Source organism: Haliaeetus albicilla, chromosome 13, assembly GCF_947461875.1.
Source record: "Haliaeetus albicilla chromosome 13, bHalAlb1.1, whole genome shotgun sequence".
Lineage (NCBI taxonomy): Eukaryota > Metazoa > Chordata > Aves > Accipitriformes > Accipitridae > Haliaeetus > Haliaeetus albicilla.
Genome location: NC_091495.1, coordinates 19229504 through 19249363, shown reverse-complemented (window position 1 = coordinate 19249363; position 19860 = coordinate 19229504). Strand labels below are relative to the sequence as shown.

Sequence of the window (19860 nt, the reverse complement as noted above, 5' to 3'; positions counted from 1 at the left end):
GGCACATAAAAGAGCAAAGCACAAGGCTTGGAGCAGGGCTCCTAGGTAGTCTGGTCACCTAAGTAGTTGCTTCAGAAACAGCACTTGCTCATGCCAGATGAATACCAATACCGGTACTGTGGTACTAGTATCACTTCTGGGGCTCACTAGCACTGCCACCTGTGAAAAATAAGGCTTCCATTTTCTCTGGCCACATCTCTTGTCTCCCTAGTTGTGACATTAACACTGATACCATCTCAGTACCTTATTCAGGCCTACAAAAGGTCTACTCCAGATCCCACTTAAAGGTAGACAGAACCCCAAGACTGGCCTTTGCATTCACAGCACCATTCCTCAAAACAAACAAAAAAATCCATGCAACACCATTAGGGTTTTTATTTCTGAATACTTTTTACATTTTATTTTCTTAGAAATTACAAATAAACTCTCTCTGGGAGAGCAAGGGAAAAAAAAACCAACCCTGAAATATTTCCAAGTGATTTTGTTCCATGTAAACAGAAGCAAAGTTACATATTTCATTCACATGCATGTATAAAAACATTTTAAGTAAAACATCCTTCACACATAACATGTGCATTAGTCTCAGAATTGAGCACATAATCAGATTGGCTTCACCTACCCTACCTAATGTTATTTTCCTGTTTTCTTTTTAAATTGTAAATTTCTATCCAGGAACCATCTCTCTGCACTGCACTGCATTATGCATATTCAAATTTGCATGGACGGTCTTGGAATTAAATCGCTAGGTAGCATATTCTGACATACAGCTGTATGCTAAAGTTGTTACACTGCCATTTATACAGTGAACTTTGTTGGATACCAGGCAAAAATTCTTCAAAAGTGTCATGGTTTAACCCCAGCTGGCAACCAAGCACCACCCAGCCACTCGCTCACTCCCCCCCGTGGTGGGATGGGGGAGAGAATCAGAAGAGTAAAAGTGAGAAAAGTCATGGGCTGACAGAAAGACAGTGTAATGGGTAAAGCAAAAGCCACACACACAAGCAAAACAAGGAATTCATTTACCACTTCCCATCTGCAGGCAGGTGTTCAGCCATCTCCAGGAAAGCAGGGCTCCATCACGCCTAACGGTTACTTGGGAAGACAAATGCCATGTCCTGGTTTTGCCTGGGATAGAGTTAATTTTCCTTCTAGTAGCTGGTATAGTGTTATGTCTTGGGTTCAGTATGAGAAGAATGTTGGTAACACACTGATGTTTTCAGCTGTTGCCAAGTAGCGTTTAGACTAAGTTGAGGATTCTTCAGCTTCTCATGCCCAGCCGGCAAGAAGGCTGGAGGGGCACAAGAAGTTGGGAGGGCAGCTGACCCAAACTGGCCAAAGGGGTATTCCATACCATGTGATGTCATACCCAGTATATAAACTGGGGGGACTTGGCCTAGGGGCGATCACTGCTCGGGAACTAACTGGGCATCAGTTGGCGAGTGGTGAGCAATTGCATTGTGCATCACTTATTATCATTATTAGCTTCTTTCTTTCTGTTCTATTAAACTGTTCTTATCTCAACTCACAAGTTTTACGTTCTTCCTTCTAATTCTCTCCCCCATCCCACTGGGTGGCGGGGGAGTGAGTGAGCAGCTGCATGGTGCTTAGTTGCTGGCTGGGGTTAAACCGCGACACACCATAACTCCAAAAACCCCCCAGTCTCTCTTGTTCCTCCAACTTTATATGCTGAGCATGACATCATATGGTCTGGAATATCCCTTTGTTCAGTTGGGGTCAGCTGTCCCAGCTGTGTCCCCTCCCAACTCCTTGTGCACCCCCAGCCTACTCGCTGGTGGGATGGTGAGAGAAGCAGAAAAGGCCTTGACTCTGTGTAAGCACTGCTCAGCAGTAACGAAAACACCCCTGTATTATCAACACTTTTTCAGAAAAAATCCAAAACATAGCCCTATACTAGCTACTGTGAAGAAATTTAACTGTACCCCAGCCAAAATCAGCACAAAAAGGAATAAAAAGGTACTGCTAGAGGGCAAAAGGAATATGGTACACAGTGCTCTCTCAACTACAATCCTGTATGATTCCCATGCAAAACACTTCAAAAGCCAAGTAATTCACAGATCTTGCTCTCCAAATTGATATCAAAGTTCCCACCAATTTCAATCCTGGCAAAATAAATCACTATTAATCAATAGTGACATCAATGCTACTGGATATGGATGTGGTCAATACTCAATATTCCAATTTGCCATCTACCCACCTTTGGAAAGAGAAGGGAGAAAGATGAAAGAACCAACACTGCAGACTACTACTGAAGCAGGTGGGTCAGCAAAGCACTTTACCAACAACCAGCAAAAAATGACAACTGTGAGAGCTGAGCTTCATTCCAACACACTGCATCCTCTAACTGTGGCTTGAAATTTTGGGATTACAAGGTCAACAAACTCCTCACTAGTTGCCCAAGGCTGCATTAACACCTAGCAAAATCTTATTTGATTCATCAAAAAGCATATTGTCTGTATCTGACTTTGGGAGCTAGATTTGAAATTTCACTGTTTCATGCATGGTGAACACCACTGTAAATCTAAGGACAGTAAACGTTCAGAGGGGAAGGGCTCACCCAGAAGGTAAAGCTTCCATGTGCATAAAAGGAAATGTCAAGCACACAAATGTCAGAAGCAACACTTAGCATAATGAGGGGAATGAGAGGTACAGATTTTACTTTGCTATCATTTTTAAATGTACAAGCGATGCTGATGCATTTCTCACCTCTGCATAAACATGCATCCTAAAGAGATCTCTCTTACACTGCAGTGACACAGCTGAATCAATGGAGGGTGAATTTCCACTGTATTTAAATATATTTGAAGCACTCTGGCTTGGCTTGTTGCAGAGTGTGTGTTACAGGGTGAAATGGCTACAGAAAAGGGATGTGAAATACAAAAACACAATTAAAAGTAAGACAGAACATCTCTACATGAGCAATATAAAGAAAGCACTTAAGACTGATGCTTAGGAGGTTTAACCAAAGCCCTGGAGAACAGCAGATTTTCCTTTTTAGCCCACTTGAAATCTTGCCAATGAGCAAGCGATGCTGGCAGCAGCTGCTCTGTCCTCTAGCGCCTGAAAATCATGCAAGGGACTTTGCTTAGGTGCCCCAGCCTCAAGAATACTTTACTAAAACAGTTTGGAAAAGCATCTATGGAGAAAGGCCCAATGACAGGTGTTCTCACACAGCATCGAAGACACAAGGGCCAAATCAAGCTGAGTCTTGAGGCCGCAGCCTAGCACATTCTGTGTGTTGTTGAGAACACTGGATCTGCTGGTTTAGGTAAGATGAGCAGTCTGGTTTTAGCCCAGTACTACCATTTCAACAGAAAGTTCTACAAAATGTGTCAAAGAGAAAAAGCACCAGCCCAGCAGGAGGAAGTCTCCTCTGATTCCCAGACAGGAAGGGCTAAAGTCAGATCTCTTAACTCAGACATTGATGGTGTGGATGCCTTCAGCTGAGGTAGTCAAGTTGAACTCACTTTATGGACACACAAAGGAAAAATAGACATTTCTAAAAATGCCATTCATCTGACCTGCTTTATACTTCTACTTCAAGGCCAGATGAACGGTGACCTAAGAATGACTATTTCTCTTCAGCTGCAAATGGGGCCCAGAGGAACAAATGTAGCTGCAGACATCTAAAGCTCAGTCAGAAGATACCACCCCAAATTACTTCCTTGTACCTAGGCGGTTGAACAGCACAACTGTGCTATATTTCTTCGTGATAAGCAGTTTTGCTTAAAACCAGCATAATATAGGTCAGTAACATTTCAGTGCCCATCTAAGCATTCTCCAGCCAGCAACAGTCCTACCCAAATGGAATAAAAGCTCACAACTCTCACAAAACTCTCTGAAACAGTGCCTTTTTGAATAGTAACTAATCTCAAGCACCCTTCTAAGAGGCAAATACTACTATTCTCTTTTTTACAGCTGAGAGAACAGGGACATTGCAGCATGCCTAATGGTGACTCAGAGGGAATCAAAATAAAGACTTCCTGATACACTGGTCCACTGTTCTACTACTGACTAGGCTTCAAATAGCTAGAATTTACCCCCCAGGAGAAACCTTTAAAACTGTGATGGACTATTTTAACTCTAATGCCTATAAAAGCCTGTGGTCACACATTCTTATTAGACACTGAGGAATTTTATGTTTGGCTTCCACTTCTATAAAGTGAAAGAGAAATACAGCTAGGAAAAAAGAATTAAGGCTAGGCATGTTATACAGAAACAAAAATACTATGCCTGGAGCTCATTCTTTCAAAAGACAAACTTGCAATTCTAAAGACAAATGGGAGGTTTGGTAAAACTCCCTCAAACATCCCAATGGATTACAAGTATAAAGCCAGTTTAAGTGGCTGTTCATTCTTGATTCATGTTCATTCTGGCTTTTTTGAGAGAGATACTCACTGAATCAAGTTAAAGACTGAGTTGATCAACTGAGGATTGTGCAGAACAAAAAAAATGCCATCAGTCAGCTGAGCCATAAAAGCAAGCAGCAAAATAGATTGTGTTTCAGACTAAGTTGTCAAGATAACAACTTTGAATAGGAAACCTCAACCGGTCTGCAGTTGCTGCACTCAATCCAACGAGAGCAAAGGAAAAGTTTGCATTGCCGGTATGACTCACACCAATAGTAAAAACTGCTTCATTCTCTCCAGAAAACCACATCAGCTTACCTGATTAGATGATCAAGAAATCAGCTAGTGAAGAAGCTCTGCTGGACTTGTTTCTAACAAGGAAGAATTGGTGGAGAATGTGAAGGTCTTTGCTGCAGCGGATATGGAATTGTGGCATTTAAAATCCTGAGAAACATGTACAAGACAGAGTCCTGGACCTTTAGGACAACATATCTTGGTTTATTCAAGGAACACCTCGGCAGGATCTCACAAGGGACTGCCCTGGCCTCCCAAAGGGGCCCAAGAGTGCTGCCTTATCTTCAAAGACAGCTTTCTCAAAGTAGAACAGTCCTTTCTGATGAGCAGAAAGTAAAGCAGGCATGACAGAAGGCCAGCACATATGATCAAGGAACTCCTGACTGAGTTCAAACACAGAAAAAAAGTACACAGAGGTGAAAGTGAGAATAGGCTGGCCAGCAGGGATATAGAGACACAGCCCAAGCATGCAGGGACAGTTAGGAAAGCCAAAGCTCAGCTGGAGTTGAAACAGGTAAGAAATGTGAAGGGCTTTTTTAAGTACACAGGAAGCAAAAGAAAGGCTAAAGAAAACATGGGTTTACTGTTCAATGATGCAAGTAACCTGGTGACAAAGGATTCCCTTTACACTTTGAAGCTGATATACTCAACACCTTTTTTGCCATTTTAAGTGGGGAAGTCTGCCTTCAGGCCTGCCAGGTCCCTGCGCCTACTAGCAGAGTGTTACCTATAGCAGAGGAAAACCAAGTGAGCAAGAACTTAAGCCAATTGGACATACTCAAGTCCATGGAACCAGACAGGATGCATCTGAAGGCACTGAAGGAGCTGGCTGATGGCACTGTGAAGCCACTCTACAGCATCTTTGCAAGGTCATCATCATCAGTGACAGCTCCCCAACCAGTGAAATACCCTGACTTAAGACTGCCTTGTTGCCTGCAACAGTTAGCAAGAATGTAGCCAGCACATTGAGGGAAATTATTATTTCTCTCTATTCAGCACTTGTGAGACCGTATCTGGAGGACTGCATCCACTTTTGTGCTTCCCCTTACAAGAAGGGCACTGCAGCAATTTCAGTCGAAGGCCACAAAGCTGGTTAGGGGGCTGGAGCACAGGACATACAAGGAGAGGCTCAGGGAGCTGGGTTTCTTCAGACTTAAGAAGAGAAAAGGCTAAAAAGAGATCTCATTGTATACAACCACTTAATGGGTGGGTTAGAGAAGACAGAGTCAGACTCTTCTTGGAGATGAACAATGATAGAAGAGGCAATGAACACAAGTTGGAACATGGGAAATTCCAGCTGGATACAAGATTGTATTTTTTCTTACTACGAGGGTAGTCAAATATGGGAAAATGCCCAAGGAGGGCTGGCATCACCATCCTTGAAGATATTCAAAACTCAGGTGGACAAGGCCCTGAGCAACCTGATGTAATTTGCTGTGCTTCAAGCAGGGGGCTGGACTAGAGACTAGAGACCTCAAGATGTCCCTTCAACCCCAGTTATTCAATGATTCTATGACTTAGAAAATCTCCTCACAACTACTTTCCACTGGTAACCTCCTCATTAATCTGCCAAAGCAAGCCATGACACCATCAAATGTATAGGGTGATCTTCAGTCTCATGAGTCAGGATGGAGTACAGGAGCCAGCAAGGGGGTGAGCTGAAGGGCACTACACATCAAATGTCTCATAATAATTTTATGCAAGGTCCCTCATACACCTGGGCCAGCCCTGTTCATGAATCATAGCCATCATAGTGCTTTCTTAGTTCATTTCAAGTCTATTACATACAGTCAGGATTAAAAAGACTGTCTCTTTTCACATTTTCTTCATCTTTTTCTTGCAACGCTGGTTGAAGACAGGGGAGGATCCCATCAGACTGTCAGCAGAATGAGAACCATAGCTGCTCTCAGAGCCATTGGGGCTCTGTGGCATCCCAGCTTCGCTCATGCCTGACATCGGTTCCTCAAAGACATCGCTGCCTAGGACCGCGTGGCCATGTACATTGGCCTCCTCATTTTCCTGTGGCTCCATTTTTACCTGTGACAAGTTCCAGAGCGGGGAAGCATTCACCTCAGCCCCTAGAGAAAGAAAAAGCACACAGTAGTAACCGAGTAAAAAGACAAATTACAAATGGCATGCAGATGCAAGGGACAGCAGCACTGGTAAAGAAGGAGCAAAAGCAAAGCTACAGGTGAACTAGGCTGGAGGTGGGAGAGGGAAATAAAACACATCAACCAGTGTGAAACAGTAAAAAAAAATCTGTTGGCTTTTTTTTTTTAGTAGCCCACTAATTGCCACTCGAAAACTTATGATGCTATCCTTTCACAGCAATCCTCCATGTGGTTTTCTCCATGAGAAACAGAGTCCACATTGCTCTCCCTCTCCAGAAGGAGTGTCTTGGCAGCAATGAGTGCACCAACAGCATATGGACTAGACCCTTCACAAGGAGGACTTAGAGGCAGTCCAGAAGTCATTCATGATGATGAGGTCCTTGCAACATCAGCAACCTCTTTTAAGCTGTCAGACATACTGGACTTCTGGTAGTTCTGCAGGGGAGGTGTCCTAGTTTCAGCTGGGATAGAGTTAACTGTCTTCCTAGTAGCTGGTACAGTGCTATGTTTTGAGTTCAGTATGTGAAGAATGTTGATAACACTGATGTTTCAGTTGTTGCTAAGTAGTGTTTAGACTAATGTCAAGGATTTTTCAGCTTCTCATGCCCAGCCAGTGAGAAAGCTGGAGGGGCACAAGAAGTTGGCACAGCACACAGCCAGGGCACCTGACCCAAAGTGGCCAACAGGTTATTCCATACCATGTGATGTCACATCTAGTATAGAAACTGGGAAGGGGGGGTGAGGAATCGCCGCTCGGGGACTAGCTGGGTATCGGTCGACGGGTGGTGAGCAATTGCACTGTGCATCATTTGTACATTCCAATCCTTTCATTATTGCTGTTGTCATTTTATTAGTGTTATCATTATCATTATTAGTTTCTTCTTTTCTGTTCTATTAAACTGTTCTTATCTCAACCCACGGGTTTTGCTTCTTTTCTCGATTTTCTCCCCCATCCCACTGGGTGGGGGGGAGTGAGTGAGCAGCTGCGTGGTGCTTAGCTGCTGGCTGGGGTTAAACCACGACAGGAGGTGAGGTGAGAGGGCAGAGGACTTGATAGATGAACAGTCTCAAATACCACTTCCAGGACTGAAATGCAGGGATATCAGAGCTGCAGTCAGCCACCTGACTGTCTGTCTCCTTGTACTCAACACCCGCAGGTCTCATCCCATCCTTCAGCAGAGTGGAAAGAAACCCTCTTGGCCCAACCTCACAGATATCCTGCTGGAAAACAGCTCCCCCTATTTTTTTTTTTTTTAACTTTTGGACTAGTGTGCAATCTGAGCAGATTGAGATTTTTCTGTACAAGATTATAAAATCATATTTCCTGATAACACCACATGTTCTTCTCCCCAAGAGCAGTAATTATAGATTGCATTATTTCTGCTTATTTACAGTTTTAAGAGAGACACAAAACCTATTAAAAGTACACTAACCGGGCCCCTTGCTGAGATGGGTATAAACAACCCAGAACTGAACAAAGGCTGAAATCTTCTCACTTTTAAATCTGGTCCCTTCTGTGTGGCATTAAATTCGCATGGAAAATAAAAAAACCTAGGAAACCAGTTTTAGTAGGCTTTCCAAACCTTGTGCCTCAAGAGGCTTGGCTACAGTTTGAAAGCACCACCAACCCTCTTGTACTGAGCCAAACCTACTACTATTCCCTATTATCAATATACTACTAACAATAGTCCCTTATTACTAGTAATTAGATAAAAAATCTTCCACCACATGTTTGTACTGTGAATTTTCCCTTACAAAGGAGTCAGGAATCTTTTCCAGAGCAGCTTAGCCCAAACCAGGATTTAGGAGACCTTTGTGGTAACACAGCCCACATGAGCTCAGCAGTTAGACAGCAAGCCAGAATGAAAGTGCTTGCTGGTGTCCAGTTGCCTTAATGAAAAGTCCTTTTTATGTTAATTGTAAGTAAATGTATTCCTCTCAACAACAATGGACACATCATTAAAACACTACCAGTTCCACAGAATTACAGCTCCAGCCTATGCAATAATCAAAGGTGCTCACTAAACTTACTGTGTCTTTCTTGCATCAATTGCTCTTCCTTGCTCAGCCTTATTCCTTTCAGCTCTATCAACTGTCATTGAGAGTGTCACTAATGACTAACAGTACTTAAGCATTGACACAGGACATTTCATCTTCAAAGCACTTTAATTTCAAAGTACTTTACAAATGAGCTAATCCTCATGTCATCCTGCTGAGTGGAAGAACAACGTCCCCAATTTTGCCTCCATCTCCCCAACTGCAATGAAATTAAGCAGCTAGCCCACAACCACAACCTCAGGCATAAGCAGAAACACAAGCAGAACACAGAAGGCTGTAACAAGAGTTTTGCCTTCAGACACTGAAGCCTTGCTGCCCTCTCTAAGGGCCTCACACTTATATTTTGAGTGGTGTCCTAACTGCAGCAGCTTTTTCTCGCTTCTTATGATATTACGCTCTCCGGGCTGCCCAGCTCTAGACTGGGATTTCTCACAGTGATGAGATTTCCAAAGGCCCTTGTGAAGTGAAGAGGGATTTTCAGGGAGGAACAGAGCACTTGCATTCTTAATTAGAAAGCATCAATTTGGTATCAGAGAGGCAAGAGGCATTTAATGTACAGCTAGCATGCTAACCTCTGGGTCTCAAGTGGTAGATGCTAATACAAAGCTTTTCAAATGAATGACTTGCAACCCCAGATGGACCAGAGTAGTCTGCTGTTCCCTCTCTCACAAAAATGCAAGCACTTCACATTTCAAAGGTACTATGGAAAACAATATGAACTTCCAGAAAAATTTTAGATGGATTTGTGCTTTTTTAAAACTGAGCAGAATGTGCTATTTAAAAAAAAAAACAACTAATGGACTCAGAGGTATTGTCCTGGTTTCAGCTGGGATAGAATTAATTGTCTTCCTAGTAGCTGGTATAGTGCTATGTTTTTGAGTTAGGTATGAGAAGAATGTTGACAACACACTGATGTTTTCAGTTGTTGCTAAGTAGTGTTTATACTAAGTCAAGGACTTTTCAGCTTCTCATGCCCAGCCAGCAAGAAAGCTGGAGGGACACAAGAAGCTGGGATGGGACAGCCAGGGCAGCTGACCCAAAGTGGCCAAAAGGGTATTCCATACCATGTGACATCACGTCTAGTATATAAACTGGGGGAGTGGGGGCGGGGGGATCACCACTCGGGGACTAACTGGGTGTCAATCAGCAGGTGGTAAGCATTTGCACTGTGCATCACTTGTATATTCTAATCCTTTTATTATTACTGTTGCCATTTTATTAGTGTTATCATTATTAGTTTCTTCTTTTCTGTTTTATTAAACTGTTCTTATCTCAACCATGAGTTTTACTTCTTTTCCTGATTTTCTCCCCCATCCTCCTGGGCGGGGGGTGGGGAGTGAGTGAGTGGCTGCATGGTCCTTAGTTGCTGACTGGGGTTAAACAACGACAGGTATACTCTAACCTCACTATATATGCTACTTAGTTTAGGGTTAATAGGGGGATTGGCTTCATTGGTTTTTAACCAGATTTTTAAGTGAAACAGTTACTATTGCAGGGACTTCCAGAGTTCAGAAAGTTCTATACAAAAATCAAAACCGGGTTTCTTTGGGAGAAGAATGTCTTCTCCATTTTCCAGAAAATTCAGCGCTACTAAACGGTGCACAGAATAAAACTTGCATATAGATACAGAAAAGGCACAGCTGTAGCAGATTCTCCCATGCTGGCCACCAGTGAGCTTCAATACCAACATCAAGGGATGACACTTTGAGGAAAAGAGTGCAGTCTCCATAACCCCACTACTTCACTCACCATTTCACTTTCCATGGCCTCAGCTAACTACAGCAGGCTTTGGGGTAGATATGCTAGAACAGGAGAGACACCCACAAGCCCATTTCACATAAGTCACTGATAAGCTTCGATAAAACAATGATTGTCACTACCACGGTGACTTCTGAATATGGAGGACTGCACCAAGTATCATTAGTATTTCTATAACTCATTCAGTGCCTAACCTATACAGGGTCTTAGTTTACTCCAGTCACAGTGAACATGACCTTCAGCTTTTCAGTAACATGAATCTCTGGAAAAGAATCCAAAATTACCTGGAAAAAAACAAAGGAAAAAAAAAATCCAGTACCCTCCTTACTAGAATCAAGAATAAAACTCTAGTCTCTTTTAAACTAAAATATATACATATAAACACCAAAGTTATTTTTGCCTTTGTTACATCAGACTGGAAAAAAAAACCCGGTATTCACATCTGCAGCAAATACCCTAGTTCACAAAACAACAGTAAAGCCCTTGGGCCATCACTGTAGGAAAACAATCTACCTCACACCAGTAAAAAAGCCAAGAACTTTAATGATCCCCTAAAAATAAACACCATATAAAGCATTTTGTGTTCTACAGGGTCCACGAATGGAGTAAATATTTAACAAATCTTCATAATTGATACCTTTGATTCTTTGGTTTTGTATTTAGAAAGCAAGCAAGGGTTTTTCTCCCATCCAAATCTTTTTTATTAAAACCTAATTTTTTTTATCCCTCTCCTTCCTCACCTTGGGATCTGCTCTTAAAAATGGAAACAAGATCACATGCAACAGCTGATAGACTGTTTCCAGCAGTAGCAAGAAACCTCTACCTGAAGTCTGCGGGGAAGCTTCTACTTCCAAGTTGGCAGAGAATCGCTCACTTTGAGCTCCAAGGACTCCAACAGGCAAAGACTGATCACCAGAAGCCAGATCTCCTTCCAGCTCCTCACTTATGGGGAAAGTAATATCACTAACAGGTTCCTCCTTAATCTTCACAGGCTTTGTGTCTTCTACTGCCTTTTCAGGGTTGACAATCTTCTCATACTCTTCAGAGAGCTGCTTGCTAACCTGTCAAAGATCAGTGGGGGTGGAAAAGAGGCCAGAAAGGTCAGAGTGACTTCAGAGACTCTGATGGTAATTACATTGCAGTGTGCTCTGTTCCCAGAATATTATTAACATCTGACCTGAATGAACAAGTAAACAGGTTATCAGCTACACAGGAAAGATTCCCCACCTCCCCCACCCCTTTAAGACCACCTTCTGTCCTGTAACAAGGGACTTTAATAAGAGGTTTAATCCATTAGCACATCCATCTACTTGATAAATATGAGCACCTTTATTTCACAGACAGTGATGATGAGGCCCAGAAATTTAAACAGAGCACAAAACAAAAGCAAAGTGTCTCATCCACCAGTAACAAATTTACGTCAGCATTAAAAAACAAGCAGCTCAGATATTCATCAGCTCTGTAGTCACCACTGGGCAAAGCCTGGGCACCTTCTGTCAGATTCACAGCAAAAAACACAGAAGTTTTCTGCGGTCAGAGAATTGAAACAAATACAGGAATGAGATTTAGAACTACCCTGTACTTCTAGAAACTTAACAACTGTAAGCAATTAAATTAAAAATTTCAGATTTCATCTGCTTCTAACAAATGCTTGTTTATACCACTGAATCCCAACAGTCAGTGAACTGTGCTCAGGAAAAGCCCAAGGCTTTTTAACAGCAGAAGCAAGGAGGAAAAAGAATAGCAAAGCCTGTTTCCCCCTTCTAGATATACTTCCAAATACAGAGGCTACTGTGGACCTCAGCCCTGCATGAAGAACAGAACAAATAAGACAATGACCAGCTGCAGGATGAGAGGGAAATGCATTAGCAGAATGATGCAGAAAACCCAAGTTCCAAAAGGAGACATCTGAACAAAGACATGAACAAAAATGAACTGGTTTTTCGAACAAAAATGTTTCTAATGAAGACAGATCTTGATGATGTTATTTTTATGCACAAACCTCAGAGTCCATCACAATTTAAATATTACATGCATTTACAGGTGTCTCTGATTTATACGGCCTCTGTAAGCCACAAGGTGCCAACCCTGGGAAAAGAAGGAGCATGAGGTAGCTGCTCCAAGATAAGTCAACTGGCACTCAGATAACATGACAAGGAGGAAGGGATGACAGGTTTTGCCTTTGGCCACGGGCCACCTACTTGATTCAAGTCTTGTTTTTTGATGAGTAGGAGTAAAATTTCCACTTCAAATCCTTGCATTTCTGTAAGTCCACAACAGGCAGACAGTCATATCATTTAAATAAAATGCCTATGTTTAATTTCACAGAATACCTGGACCAAGAGAAACCATACCCTTATTCTTACAATCTATTTTGATATGGCACCTCTTATTCCAAGGAATTTAACAATTCCTCTTCTTTCTCCACAGAAGCACAGTCCCCTCTAGAGTGGAAGGTAGCACCTGTGTGACAACTCAGATCAGCACAATACTACCCTATACTCTTAAAGCTTAAGCAAGTCACCCCTTACGTAAGCAAACACAAGCCATTGTACAGCCAAGTAGTTTTTGTTCATCTGCTTACTTGTATTCTGAAATGGTTAAGCAGCCAAATATGCCATTAAAGCAGAAAATTCAGAGGTTTTACCTCTACTTGATATTTTTGTCTGGGCCACTCAAGAGCTGGGGACCTCCTCTTAAGCCCAGACAAACCATCAGTAGAGCATTCTTAGCCTCAGTAGGGACACAAATAAGGGGCTCTGTCTTCCAGTAAAAAAAAAATCCTGTTTCTCTTTTCCTTGATGACTCCACTCCACACCCAAGAGGTTTTCTGATTGGATTTTACTTCAGTAAGACCCAGGATTTGCTACAAGAATAAGCAATTATACTGGGGGTACATTTACTGGTGCCGTCAGGTCCCTACTGCCGTTCTCACCTGAAGCATATAGCTGTGATAATCCTTAATGCGGTGTTGCCAGAACTTCTGCAGTGAGAGCACACTGCCAATGCCCACTTCATGGAAGACCTGCTCCATGACATCAGGGAAAGGGGTGTGCCCAAGTCGAGCTTCTCGATCCACAGCAAAGCGCAGCAGTTTGGTGAACTTCAAGCAGTACTCATGGGCAATGTCTGTCAGGGTCTCCAGGACACTCTCATGGGCACACTCAAAGCCTGTGTGAGCCAGGATGGTGGCCATTGACTGGTAGAGAAGCTGCCGACAGGAGGACCAACTCAGCTCAGTCACTGGCTCCCCTTTTCCTCTAAAAACCAGAAAAGACAAAAATAGCAAACCTCCAAAAACTGAAAGGAATGTATCAGTTGAAGAGATATTGTCAGTAATAAGATGATGTACAAAGGGAAGGAGATTGATTTGGGTTCTCCACAGCTTCTCCATTACATAGGAACACTACCTAGTAAGGGTTTATCTGCTTTGCCTTCTTCCCCTCCCTCCAAATCAGCACTGCCAATTATCATTTGCCCTTCTAATGCCAGAAGATTCCTTGGGTAATGCATGAATGTGGGATGCAGATCTTCTGAACCCTTAAGCAACTCCCTTCCCACCCAAGAGCTTTTCTCCTGGAGATGTGAATTAAATGGGTCCTTGACACAAACAAAAAAAGGCATTTTAAATAACATGAACGCAAATCATTTCCCCTCTCAGTTAATTACATTTCCCTTCCATATTATCTCTGATGTCACAGGCCTAATAGTCAGATACAAAGGCTTCTGGGATAGACAAGATCTGAATTTATAAAGCAAAAGACACACATAAAAAGCAAGAAACAGGATACACATACATTTCATAAAGGTACACTGTAGCCAAAAAGACCATTTCCCTCCCCTCATTTCCAGTAACCACTAAGTACGACACTGAAAGAAGTATCCCCATATGCAACCTAAGAAGTGAACACCAGGCCTGGAGAGGTTCTGCCGTAGAGCAGCATTCCCCAGCCTTGGGTTTCAGACCTGTCTTCTTGGTGTTGCTAAGCAGGAAGGAGTGACTGTGCAGGATGAAGAAGATGAAGAACAACTGACTTAAGCACTTCAAACATCATTCATTTACAGTCAGGCAACCAAATTTTTCATCAAGATGAGTTAACAAATAGAAATTCCACATAGGAAAAAGAGAAGATGATACAGGGCAAGGCCTCTGAAAGGTAAACATAGTTCTACCAGATTTTTCAACCCACAATTAAATGCATGTGATGTATTTGCCCATATCAGTAACACGGTCTTCAAATGCTGATGTCAAAAAATGAAATTTCCTTTCTGCTAAGTATAGTATTTATATACTTTTTTACACATCATTCAGTACCAATGGCAGAATTAAGCTAACAATTTCACCCTTCATCTGTTTCTGATCAATTTTTCCCAACATCTTCCACAGCCCACCCTGAGATTTGCCTCACTCTCATCCTACATTACTTGTGTATCACCACGCACTCTTTCCAGTAAGAAGACCTGATCGAACAGTACACAGACAGCATTGATGCCTTGATAAAATCCTCACTACTCTTGTTTCTCCAACAAGTGCATTAGGTACCCTTCAGTCTCGCTGAGATGCTGGGTCACAGAGCCTCGGTTCTCCCTGATCCTCCGAACTGAGCCATAGAAAACCACTGAAACACAGCAGTAAAAAAAGGTAACATTTCAGGGGAGTAAAAATGGAACGTTAAACTCAGAGCTATCAGGACCAAAATCATTCATTTTCAAGAACACCAGCTCAGCACTTTCTGGTTATTCAAATAAAGGGGGGGATCACACTATATTAAGAGATGCAGATGATGATATTTCTAAGTGGATATTAAGAACAGCATGTGGCTCTCAGGTCATGGATTCATCCCAGCTATTAATTGCTAGAAAATGACTCACATCCCAATTCCTACTCAATTATGTAACTACTTTGTAAAGAAAACAGCAGGCGCTCTGACAATATGAATTAAAAGATCATCAGTCAGTTCCCTTATAAACCAAGTGTCACCCATATTGGTTTTACATCTCCCTCTCTTCCCCCTCTACCCACCATTGACAGATTTCTGAAGTTCACAAACAGCCATATGTCTCATACAACACTGGGACCAGGAGGTTACAACAGAAAAAAAACAAACATCAAAAAAAACCAACCAGAAAACAAGCATCAAAATTTATACCTATAAAAAAGAATCTCTTCTTTTTTAACACATATAAAGAACATACCTAGCTTTCCAGCAGCCATCAGTTGGGAGCATCTTATGCTACCAAAACACCAAACACCAGACTACTATTAATACAGAGACAAATAAAGAGCCATTACCAATGCTCTGCCATTCAGTCAAAACACTATGGACAAACTTAAACTAGACATAGAATTTGGCAAGCCCAAGCAGCTACTCAGCCCCTTATAAAGTAGAGCACAACAACCATTTAGCAATGCATATCACTGCTCAGAAGCAGCAAAGAATGTTGTATCTCTTTTAAACTCCTACAGGAAAAGAAACTAATTGCCAGCATTAAAATGCAGCTAGGTCACTATGCTGAAAGGGATATAATCAAGTTGAAATCTAATCAATTAAAGACAGAGAGAAAAGAAATTTCAGGTACTGTACTCAAATCCAAATCCCCACCTCTTGTTCTTGGTAAGGTCAGTCAATTATGTTTTGGTTTTCTTACATTTTCTTCTCTTGTTTTCCTGTTTCCCACAGTAAACAATAGAGGAAGATGATTAAAAGCCTGATTAGACAGCATACATTGAAATATTGTTGTAGATGTTAACAGAAAACAACAAATGAGAAAATATCTTTTCTTCTTCATCTCCTTTAACCTTCAAGTACCATCTGATAAGAACACACATAAACAAAAACAGACATATAGACACATTTAAGTTGAAAGCAGCTACCTAATGTCAAGCCTTCCCAAAAAGGAGCAGCAAAGTTCTTTTACCTGATGATCATAGGTAAAGAGCCTTGGTCTTTGATCCCATCCAGGTACATAGCATCTACAAAAGCACCCTTCCAGATACTATCATTATGCAGAATGCCACCCTCTGCACCACTTACTGCTTTCCTGAAAGGCTCCCCATCCAGCTCCCATCCAAAGCCAAACCTATTTAACATATTACCAGGGTCATACAGCTGCAAGTAAACAAGAGCACTTTAATCCCTAAAATTCCATCACCAGAGATTAACAAGACCGGCAGTTAGGCCTGTGACTTGGAGTTGATCATCTCTACAGAATATATAGTATGAAATTTATCACAAATATTGGCCAATTTGTCGCTCTTCAATTTTGTATTTCCAATAGGATCTATATTTTTATATATGGGTCACCAACACTAGATGATGTTCCAGACAAAAATCTACCCGCCAAGCCACGAATTCATCAGAACTAAAGCCCAGCCTTCTCCCACTGCCGCCAGCAAACCTGCAACATGCAGAACCTCACAACAGAAAAGTGTCTGTCTATACCAACCAGGCTTATTTTCAGGATTAATAAGGTTTCAGAACTCACAAAAGGCCCATCTTCTGTGGCAACAAGACATTACCCAAAGGCACCACAATCCATTCACCCAAGCTCCTCTCCTGTAAGGCTGTTTTTCTTAGAGGGAAGGAGATCTCATGGTTCATTTCCCGTGCAATTATACTCAGGGGAAAGTGTTTGGGCTAAGTCAGTACGAGGATCGACAGGCGAGACTCACTCAACTGCAATAACGGATTAAAGGGCTCTGCTCCCTCCTAGGTGCACATAAGCTAGCAGCAGATGGAGGGAGGGATTGTTTTTCCTTTGAAGACATCAATTTTATCAAACATTACATTGTGGAGTTGAATTTCTGCCAAATGAGGTGCAACAAGGTCGCTTCAGAGCCACTTCCCCCAAAACTGTAAAATAAAGGAGAACATTGGAAAAACAAGATTATACTAGTCAGTGCATCAAAGCACATAGCACACTAACTCAAACCAGAAAGTTATTTCCTTTTGGAAAAGGGGCTCTTTCCACCTCTTCCTGAGTAAACCGCTTTTTAAAATATCTCTGCTATGTCTACAGAAGGCTGCACAGGTATAAAAAGAAGCTGCTGAATAGATAATGGCAAGAGGTAATAGGTAACATTTGGAAAATAAATTGGGTCCCAGTGGCCCAACCCAGAAGACCAGACAGTTTAGGGGCTAAGGCAAAGTGTTTAGTCCAGCAGGGGAAGTACATTCTGCCTGCTCTAATTTCCACTGCTCCAAATCCTTCCCAACATTAAACCTGTTATCCCACCTACACCGATCCCTACTTCTGTACAGACATTTCTTAACTACAAGCCATTCTGCTATGAACTGTCTTCCCATTGCAAGCCTCCAATTTCGTTCACAGATTATCTTTCAATGCAAAGCACAGATCCAATGTGGTCAGGAACGCAAATGAGAGAATGGCAGAGAACTCTGTTAAGAAACCAACCATGCACAAACAAGAAAAAGCATCTGAAGAGGCACATAATGAGTAGGTTAGGTTTCTTTTGAAGACGGAACCATGCTAATCAGAGGAAGCTGTACAGAGAAGGAAAAGCTAGCAGCTGTATTATGGTAAGAGCCTCCTGTTCAAATGGTAGTTTCAGGTCTACAGTTCCTTACTCGTTCATCATCAATTATGCTTTAAGCTTACCTTCTGTTTCTATACCAACCAAAACCAAATGTTAATCCCTTATTGTGTATTCCAAGAACTGTAACATCAACAGTTGCAAATCACCAGGACCAGATGGTATTTCATCCAGGAATACTAAAGGAATTCAAGGATGAAATAGCTGAATAGCTCTGGTGAGTCACCTCTTGCTTTAAACCGCCTTGGCCCATGAGGACCAGAAGACAGAAAACGTGAAAACATTTTCTTTTAATAGCTTCAGAAGAGATGTATGAAGAACTGCAGCCTGGGAAGCCTGATATATTCTGGTGCATCAGGGAAATTCAAAGAAATTATAAGAACAGAATTAGAGGACACATGGGTAAATATGTTACACTCAGAAAGAGTCCAAACAGCTTTTGTAAATGGAAAACCTGCTTCACAAACCTACTAGAGTCCTCCAAATCCATCAGCAAGCAAGTATGTAAGAGATCTCCACTGTGGACCCCAGGTCTTCCCTCAGGGATCTGTGCCAGAATCAAGGTTTGTTTCAACATATTTATAAACAGTCTGGAAAAATGGAAGAGATGAATAGTATCATGATTAAAACTGCTGGTGGTATAGATTTTGGGGTGTTGAAAAGACCAGAACAACTGAAAAATAGCAATAAATTAGGTTCTGCCTCTTCCTCATCTCAAAAGGGGTGAGGAGATAGGGGTTACAGGTATGGGGCAGGGCAGACAGGAGTAAAAACAAAATTAATCCAGGGGATAACAAAATAAAAGACAAGGGTGTGGCGTTAAAGGATGAAAATGAGTAACAAGGAAACAGAAGAGGACATGTCTGTATTAAAGAAACTTGTGGTCTGATTCAGGCTGGCTGCTCTTATCTTCCTTTCTTCCTATGTCTAAATATACCTTTACACTGCTGCTCAGATCCAGGTTACTGACAAAGAAAATGGAATTAAAATACGGATTTAGTCAAATACTGTAACTCTGACAATGGCACCCCAGAAGGCAGCATAAAATTAAGGACTACCATATTTTATCAAGGGGAAGAGTGGTCTTTCTTGAATTTGTTTTTACACACTAAGAACAAGTGTCTGCAAATCATATAACTTTATTTTTACTACTATAACATCACCTGCTATTCTTAATTCACGTGTCTTAAAACAGTTAAGAACAAACATGTAACAACAAACTCAAAGCCTTCCTCCTGGAAAAGCAGAAATGTGTATGGTTTAGCAAGCACATAAATTCTAGCCTACACTGCTGCTCATTATAAATCCACTCCGTCAGCCACAAAACATTTCATTTCAAAATTGTCTATCCAGTTTTTGAGTCTAGTCCTTAAACTCCCTCATGTGGTTGACTGCTAAATAACATTTCTTTACTCAGACCCCAGAAACTCGCAAGGGACAAGAAAAAGACAAAGCAGCCGCTAAAACATGGACAGAGCCACAGAAAACTGAACTTAAAGCTGAAGCCACTGGGGGGGACAGAGCAGAACACTGCTCAGTTCTACAAACCACATGGCCAGAAAGAGCAGGAGTCACAGGGCTCAGACTTTATTCTCACAGTCGTATTTCCATTTAACCCTCTTGGCTAATTACTTTATTTCTTCCAAGAAGGATGACGGTGTTCCTCCACAAACAGCACAAAGAATCATTCTACTGTTCAGGGAGACTGTTACCAAAA

General features: G+C 41.8%; 1 protein-coding gene across 3 annotated transcripts in view; it reads right to left on the bottom strand.

Annotated features, from left to right (window-relative positions):
* Positions 1-365: 365 nt before the first annotated feature.
* The window catches only part of SUPT7L (SPT7 like, STAGA complex subunit gamma), a 21792-nt gene continuing 2297 nt past the window's right edge, over positions 366-19860 (bottom strand). For all 3 annotated transcript variants that reach the window (XM_069800353.1, XM_069800351.1, XM_069800352.1), the window contains exons 3-5: positions 13524-13848; positions 11412-11649; positions 366-6739 (exon numbers count right to left, since the gene is read on the bottom strand). In XM_069800353.1, coding sequence (XP_069656454.1) covers positions 6477-6739; positions 11412-11649; positions 13524-13848 — 826 coding nt within the window. In that variant the 3' untranslated portion in view covers positions 366-6476. The remainder of the gene's footprint in view (positions 6740-11411; positions 11650-13523; positions 13849-19860) is intronic.